At 38.2% G+C, this 9204-nt stretch overlaps 2 protein-coding genes across 2 annotated transcripts in view; one reads left to right on the top strand and one right to left on the bottom strand.

The window, feature by feature from the left end:
* The window catches only part of LOC112046466 (rab GTPase-binding effector protein 1), a 449904-nt gene that overhangs the window by 312216 nt on the left and 128484 nt on the right, over nucleotides 1–9204 (top strand). The gene's annotated exons all lie outside the window — the stretch shown is intronic.
* Nucleotides 1–9204, bottom strand: part of LOC112046480 (protein real-time) — a 70144-nt gene that overhangs the window by 19811 nt on the left and 41129 nt on the right. Inside the window, exon 6 of the mRNA XM_024083108.2 lies at nucleotides 1332–1447. Within this exon, the coding sequence (XP_023938876.2) occupies nucleotides 1332–1447 (116 nt within the window). The remainder of the gene's footprint in view (nucleotides 1–1331; nucleotides 1448–9204) is intronic.

Below are 9204 nucleotides of genomic sequence, written 5' to 3'. Positions count from 1 at the left end.
CGCCTTTGGTCCAGGTGGCCTTTGGAAGTCCAAGGTTAGAGCCATACAAAAAGTAGTACAAATATTTAGAAGGATACCCCTCTTCAACCAACCCTCGGAATAACAGTCATGAAGCTGCCTGGTTGGTCCAGTGCTTAGCTTGTTTGGCTTCGGATCACGAGGTCTTGGGTTCAAGTCCTGGGTCGGGCTATGAAATATTGAGTTTTTATTACGGTAGTGCATATTTTCTAGGCACGTAACATATTTTTTTTTTAATTGATCAACCCATAATCGGCTCACTACTGAGCTCGAGTCTTCTCTCAGAATGAGAGAGGTTAGGCCAATAGTCCAACACGCTGGGCCAATGCGGATTGGCAGACTTCACATACGCAGAGAATTACGAAAATTCTTTACTATGTAGGTTTCCTCACGATGTTTTTCCTTCACCGTTAGATACACGTGACACATATTTAATAGTATAAAATAACATTCAACATGCCTATATTTCTTCAAATTGACTGATCTTACCTAATTACAAATTAAATTACATTAGCTTGGCTGCCGCTATAATGAAAATCGGTTTCGCCGCTGACCTCGGCGTAATATATTGGATTAGTTAAAGTAGATCTGCTTCGGCGGGCCGCAGGGTTTTAGTTGGCAAAAGTTCGACATTATCTCGCCCTCATGTAGTGGTGTAATAAAATAAGTGTGCACAACGATTTCATCATACATTAAAAGGAATTGCTCTAGTAGAACCGCGGTAGTTTGCCAAATCGTCCCTGGTCACCGTAGGCAAGGAGTTGAAAATGGGTTTTGGTCGCCGCGAAAAGGCCACATTATCAATATCAGCCTATTTTAATCTCCCATTAAAAGGCCCATCCTTATAGCACAGGTTAATGATATTGTAGAATAATGCACATCTTCTATAATATAAAAATTAATCTACAAAATGTGTTGCTAAGCGCAAATCTCGACGACGGTTGAAACGATTTGGGTAATTCTTTTTTTCGAATATTCCTTGAAGTAAGACAATGGTTTTTACGGAGAGTTTTTAAGAGTTGGGTGGGAGTAGGGAAGGGTAGGGGTAGGGAAGAAGCGCACATAAGAAAAAGCGAAGTTTGACCGGGTTCGCTAGTAGATTAATAAGAAACGAGTTTTTAACTTAGGTCTGTCAACTAGGATGAGGTAATTTTTTAGGGCAGACATCAGTAATGTTTAATTTAATTACGATTCAAGTTTCTTTGAAAATCTAAATTACCTATATATCGTACTCGCATTTAGCAGATCATTTTCTTAGAATACGTAATTCTAGACGTGTTTAAACACATTGCTAATTTTAAGTCCGTAGTCACCTTTCCTTTCTGCAAGTCTGCAATCCATTTCCTCAGCTGCAGCAGCCTGGACTCCTGTACCGGCGTCAGCTCGCCCAGGTACCGCTTGATGTACTCGCTGTCCAGGGTGTAGGGATCTGTGACAAGACGCATGCCAATATAGCTGTGCTGCTTTACTCTGGTAGAATAAATCAGACCTAAGACCAATTTACACACTCTTTCTACAATCGCAAACGCTTCGAAAAAAAATGTAAAAAGAGGACATTCGTTTTCGATAGGTCACGTGATCAACCTATCAATCGGATATGTCCATTACCATGTTTTTTTTTTTAGCTTCTGTTGAAAGAGAAATGATCATAAATTCATCTGTATCTTGGTTTACCTGCCAGATATCAAAATATCGGTTACAGTTTGCGTCAAGTCGGTAAATGTTCAATTAAAATTGGTGTAGATAACTGCGCAGTATACCTAATGTAATAAATAATACAAACAATCGAACATACTAATAGAATAAATTCGTCGAAAAAAATAATAGAATAAATTCGTCAAAATCCACAAAAATATTCGGCATATGCGGCACAAGATGAACATAAATGACGTTTTTTTTACGGGTAGGTACATCTCTAATTTGATACAAAATAGCATGGCTTTTTATGACAGCTCGTCCGGGGATGCACCAGCACCAGGCTTCTTTATGTCGCCAAGCAGCATCGCATGTGTTCCGGGTTGAGGGGCACAGTTGTTAGTGTATTTTTTTTGTTAAAAAAACATTTGCCATATCTTTTAAATATGACCAATATTCTCATTACCCTCCAACTAGTCGGGAAAGACTATACTAGGATTGCGAACGACAATAGTCCAGCAAGGCGGGGATTAAAGCACCACCCCTCGGTGATAAGTCCGATCGCTTTTGCGTTGAGTTATCGAGGCTCTATTACAGGCATACAATACTTAACCCCTAGACGCCTCAGGTTGATGGACAGGGTGGCAATCAATAGGGTGTGTTGTTTCTTGCAAATCCTGCCAAGTGCATTATGTATAAACATTTATAAGTCATGGTTTTCCTCTTACCATAAGACGGCCGACGCGTGTGTTCCATCACCAATATTTTAATTGTACTATTTTACTTTGATTATACATTCGTAGATACATATAATCAAAGCTATTATGTATTCTGCTATTACTCGTACTACAATGATGAAAAAAAAACAATTTATTTACATCCTTCTACGTTCTGTCTACGCTCCAATGACACAATAGGAAGTGTATGCAGTAGTAGAGCCTTTGTGTCACAGTTCGTGCAAGGAAGTACTACAGCAATGCATATTGCTGTCACCAAACAGCCATTGAGGCAAATAAGAATTAATATTACCACTAGGGTAGAATAACTTTTGTACACGCATGTTGAAATAGAAAAATATGTATTTGTATTTCACATAACTACGAACGGGTGCCATAAAGAAACGAACAACTGGCACGGGATAAAGAAAAACAAAAATAAATGTCCTAGGTAATGAAATATTTGCTCTTGACTTCTTACGAATTCGTTGTTTATTTGCGTTCTGAGAAAAACGTGAATGCTCATTACTCGTATTTCGGGGAATATTAAAAATAGTAGCTGTTTAAAATGCGCTGTGACCTACGGGGTTATAACATTACCACATGAATAGATACCCACGATTAAACATTTATTTAAATAATATAATACATATCCCTACATAATACAAATCCCTCGGGAATAAAATCTAATGGATTTTTCCGGGATAAAAAGTAGTCTATGTGTTAATCCAGGCTATAATATATCTTAATACCAAATTTCAGCTAATTCGGTTCAGTAGTTGAAGCGTGAAAGAGTAACAAACATTCATATCATAAAAATCATCAGTTTTCGCAAATGGTTTCCCCATGGATTTTTTCGGGATAAAAAGTAATGCGGACTGCAGACTTGCAGGTTAGACTTGTTACTTTATCGAATCTGCTTGAAATTAATCCAATATCTCGTTCTAAACTCAGCATTGGTTTCTCAATTCCTATCTATTTAGTCTTAAATGTGGTTCTTCAGACGCTAGTACCATCCTATCGGATAAACCGGTAGCGAATAGAAACCTAAAGAGAGTAAAATAAACTTCTCAAAGTAAGCCCGCTTCCATCAGAGTGCATCGTCATTTCACGATGCACTCTGATGGAAGGGTGATTAACCCTTGATTGTAATCACAGCTGATTAGCTGTAATCACAATTAACTTGGCATTAAATAATAGAAATCTAGACGCAGGACATCATGACCAATAGTTCAGACTACATGACTATGTACACATAGTGCGAAGAGCCGATGGACGTTGGGGTCCCAAAGTGCTGGAATGGCGACCCCGCACTAGTAAGCGCAGTGTTGGCCGACCCCCCACCAGGTGGACTGACGACATCAAGCGAGTCGCAGGGATTCGCTGGATGCAGGTAGTATCGTGATGTTTGGAAGTCCTTACAAAAGGCCTATGTCCTGCAGTGGACGTCCATCGGCTGATATGATGATGATGATGATGACATGACTATACTACTGGGCTACAGGGTAGGGTTTAATGTCAGTAATTCCGATTGGCAAACGCTATCGGAAGCGCGCAAATATCCCGGATGCTGCGAATCACGATTTGGGTCAGATCCGGAATGTGAGCTATCTAATCAGCGAACGTTTGACCTCGCGCCGCGAGTCGCGACTCCATGATGATAACTTGTTCATTCAGAGATGAGATTATAAACATTTGGATCACCCACTTAATGACTTAAGTGGGTGATTACTTACTGACTGTATGTACGGCTAATTTATATACTCCCTTCACCACAAGACGTCACCCATAGGGCATTATACGCAGAAATTGACAATTTCAATTTATCAATCAATCAAAATTCTAAATTTTCACAATATGGTAAAATTATTAATGTATTTTAAAAATATATGAACTTTAAGACGGCAACCCTACCATTTATTGTAATCGGCTGAAGCCACAAGCGCATACAAAGAGCTTACCATAAATATTTGCTGCACAAATAGAAACAAAAATCCAACGCTGCAACGAACACTTTGTGCCAAAGCAAAAACAACTCAACTTGGAGGGAAGAAGGCTTTGTTTCTATTGTGTTTTATCGATAAATCAGTGTCTGCGAGCCTGGCACGCTCACTGAGACAAGGTCCCATTTGTCACCCGCAGGGCGTAAATGTAGAACTTTGCGAACAGTCTGAGGTCAAGGTCGTTCTGGAACGGCGCCTTAAGCTTTTTCTTACTTGTAACGAAGGCAAAATTACGCATGTGCACTAAAACGTATGATGTAGATGGCTGGCGTCAAGACGAGATACATTGACACTATTATAATTTAATTAGGTAATATAAATTGGAATTAAAAGAACAAAAAAAAGAGAGAAATCGAGACAAACAATAAAATATTAAATAATAAACACAATTAAATTTAGACAATTATACACATCACTATCAAGTAGTATAGTAAGCATAGCTTGTATTTATATCAAAATCCACCCAGACATTGGAAAACATCTGCTCTTCAAACATTCTGTCAAGTTGTGGAAATCAAACCCAGACCTCGGATGCATACAGCAGGGTTACTACCCACTGCGCCGGTCGGCCGTCTATGTAACCGATAGGAGTTTAAAATTGCAGATCACAAAGTTAGAAGTGTATTACGTTGAACACAATCGAAGAATGTGATGTTGAGTCATCAGTTTCGTAGTAGGCCAACGATATTTTATTTTACAGATATGTTACGTACAAAATCACCGCAAAAAGTGATCCGAATTAAGCTACTCGACATTGAAGACAATCATGACCCAGATTCGGCTCACGGCTGAGCTCGAGTCTCCTCTCAGAATGAGAGGGGATAGGCCAATACCTCGCTGGCCTAATGCGAGTTGGCAGACTTCACACACGCAGAGAATTAAAAAAATTTAAAAGTTGGAGGTGCATGCCCCGAACCGGTTTTGAACCCAGACCCTCCGGAATCGGAGGCACAGGTCATATCCACTGTGCTATCACGGCACACACGCAGTAAGTAGGTAGTAATATGCAACTAAATGTAATTAAGTCAATTAGCCGCCATTATTCGCCTCAGTTTCGACGCGCTAGTGACATATCTATAGTACAAAATGTTCGTAGTAAGCAATATCGGCAGCACTCCAACACATGCTCGTAACTGATGCAACGTTGCACAGAATCATCGCTATTCTGCACTACTTGCTAACACTTACATCATCGTCATCAACGTATCGAAATAATGCGTTTCACATTTTATAAGTCTTATGTTAATCCAACAACACAGTATACTCGTATGTATGTACAATATTACAATTAACATAATAAAAGCGTATTCCTTTGCGGATCATACTACTTACAATTTAACGTGTTATTATTCCGTAGATACTAGATTGTAAGGAAGAACGTAGTAGTAGTAAAAAAACCTGACCTAACCTAACCATTGGTTTCTGAGCCCCTCAAGTTCCGGTTCTTTGGAGTATGTTGCGGTTCAATCAATCAATCAGTCAAAAATCTTTCGACAGTTTACAATCTTGCTAGATAGATTATAATCTAACGGTATTTACAATTTTACTGTGGCATATACAATAAACATATCATCGTGTATATTATATTAAGAAATCTAACGGTATTTACAATTGTACGATGTCATATACATATGACTCTGTATGTTATATTTTCACGCCTCGATCTATAATCTGGCTCGAGGCACAAGCTCGAGGTCAACACGTAACACCGGCATCCTGCCTGAAGTGCCTGAGGGTACTCCGCAGAGCTGTCGCTTCAGAATATTTCATTATTAATGGGATCCTCGCAAAACTTCTGTCGTTTGCGTGTTTAACCATCGTTATGATTATACCATCTTTGGATTAATTGACTTCATATTTTATTAACAAGAAAAAAAATAAAGTAAATATTGAGCTGGAATGACGACAGAAAATGTTTGTTTTGTATTTTTAAATTAGCATCTTTGTACTAAAATCAAATTATTAAAATGTTATCATCTCCTTTACCCTATACTTGTACATAATTATGTTTTCTATGCTTATACCACTTATATGGGGTCGGCAAAATGTGTCAATCTCTTCCATTCGCTTCTATTACTCATCTCATTATCCGATCCCTACAATCATGTTGTCCTCTGTCACACATTCCAATAAATATATATTAAAATATGTATACGGTACTAATTTCGAAAAACCATTTTTTTATGTGTGTCTGTTTGTTCCGACTAATATCTGAAACAGCTACACCGATTGTATCATACCTATGCTATATTTTATCCCCACATTCTCATGGGAACAGAAACGGGAACTAATCCGAATTTTATAATACCTACTAATTCGAATTTCGAAACGGGAAGCTCTGAATCTTCGAATATTATTGATAAGCAGCATCTCTTCATCATCATTTCAAAATGTCATTATCTTGATTCGATCTTGCTTGAACCTTCGACGAGCTAACTAAATACTGGACCAGTTAACTGAGCTGGGACTCGAACCTTATAACCCATAAACAAGCTAATTAGCCACGAAAGAAATGAGGCAGCAATGTGGATAGTTCGAATGATATGAATGGTGTGACGTCATCCGCCCACCAAAGCGCGTAGGCGGGAGCACTTCGGGTGAACAATTTCATTGTCATTTAGAGCATTGATATGGGATCATGATTATCAGGATTTTTTTGGAATTCGCTTCTATTTTTTCTTAGTTTTGAAAACTCCCGGGGGGCGTATCCTAAACGAACACATCTATAGAATAATAATATAACACACTAACAAACTCCTTACATAATTGGAAATCATGATGTTGACTGAAAATAAAAAAATATTTTATTCTTCAGTGTTTGGAATAATAACTTTAATTTAGAGTTAAAGTTGTTTATTTTTAACAACTTCTTATTATTTTTTATTAAGATATAAAGATTTCTTTCACTGTTTCTTATTGTCACTGGTGATCTTTTTTTTTCTCGAGAAAAACGAATTTATAATAGAAAAAAATAAACTTTAATTGAGCTCTTACAGAGTAAACCTTAGTTAGTACTTTGTTTAGTGCAAGGCAACAGTGCAATATTCGTAGTACTAACTAAGGGTTTTTTTTTATATATATATTCTTTACAAGTTAGCCCTTGACTACAATCTCACCTGATGGTAAGTGATGATGCATTCTAAGATGGAAGCGGGCTAACTTGTTAGGAGGAGGATGAAAATCCACACCCCTTTCGGTTTCTACACGGCATCGTACCGGAACGCTAAATCGCTTGGCGGAACGTCTTTGCCGGTAGAGTGGTAACTAGCCACGGCCGAAGCCTCCCACCAGCCAGAGCTGGACAAATTAAGAAAATCTCAATCTGCCCATCCGGGGATCGAACCCAGGACCTCCGTTTTGTAAATCCACCGCGCATACCACTGCGCCACGGAGGCCGTCAACTTTATGTAACCGTTATTAAAGTCCATTTTCTTATAATAATAACACATTAGCGTACGTATTTAGAGGATACGCGGGCCCTTTTTGGTCTTATTTTTTTATTGCTAAAGCGCTAGATTTCTGTTGTTAAGGTACTGTTACACATGCTCTAAAATAGCATGCTAAAAATGTGCTATTAAGTATGCTGCATACGAGCATGCTCATCATCAGTTTACATTTGCTAGCAATAAGCATGCTATTTTTAAGTATGCTCCTGAATAAGCATGCTCAAAGCAAACATTTCAATTACACATCCTAATTTTTATCTATCGCTCTCTGTCTATAGTATCGTGTTAGACAGGGTGAAGGTGAAAGCAAGAATAGCATGCTGATCGACTAGCATACTCAATAAGCAAACCTGTTCAGAAGCGCAAAAGCAGCCCCCTTCCACCCGCGCAGCAAGTAGTGTGCTCATAAATCGCACGACTGTTGATTTTTGAGTAAGCTCGAAATAAGCATGCTCATTATTAGCAATGTTGCGATACACATGCTAATAAGTAGCAATGCTCAATAGTAGCATGCTTTCGTGCTTGTAATGAGCATGTGTAACAGTAGCTTTCGATGTTCTAAGTTCTGTCATTTTAAGAAAGCCATACTAGTAGGTATCTTTATTTATATGTATAGGATCGATGACGTCATTGCGTCTGATACACGCACGCGGTACAACGCCCACTCCCGCAACTAATTAATTGACTAAGAAAAGTCAAACTCATTAACCTTCGCCTTCTAAGTTAGTTAAAAAACAGGGACCTACGTCAATACTAATCTTGGTGGCTTAATCCTTACAGCTTTTTGAAATTTAAGTAAAGAAACATATAAGTAGACCACTGCGAAAGTTAATAATTGTTTTTTTTTCTATATGAACATAAAATAATAAAGACAAAAAAACGAATTTTAAATATTCTTTTACCAATGAAACGTTATTTTAGAGTGTCATAAGCAACATTTAATTCCCGTATTTTACTCAGGTGAAACCAAAGAATGTCGGCTAGTAAAGAATATTTGCCAACATTACCAATATATCCCTTCCCCTCCAAATAAACAGCGTGACATTAGGAGTGGCTACGACAATAGCCCAGCTATTGCTATAGCAAAGGTCTGACGTTCACAGGCTATATGATGAAAGTCGTTCGCTACGGTTACCGCTTCATTTATATAAATCTTGGTTCCATCTCTTGTAATCTTATAATGGTGTTTATAAGATTATAGGAGATGAACCAAGGTAAACCGTTTAACCTACATTTTACGGGAAAATATCCACAGTTCACGGCACACGCCTTCAGTTAAATATTAAATGGTGGGAAAGGCACGTTACGGTGTGTCTAACACAAAGAAGTTCCGCATATATTGAATGAATAAATTAGTACCATACTAGCGGACGCCCGCTAGTATGG

Source organism: Bicyclus anynana, chromosome 14 (genome assembly GCF_947172395.1).
Source record: "Bicyclus anynana chromosome 14, ilBicAnyn1.1, whole genome shotgun sequence".
Taxonomy (NCBI): domain Eukaryota; kingdom Metazoa; phylum Arthropoda; class Insecta; order Lepidoptera; family Nymphalidae; genus Bicyclus; species Bicyclus anynana.
The sequence above is the reverse complement of the archived record's forward strand: the minus strand, read 5'-3'. Positions and strand labels throughout refer to the sequence as shown.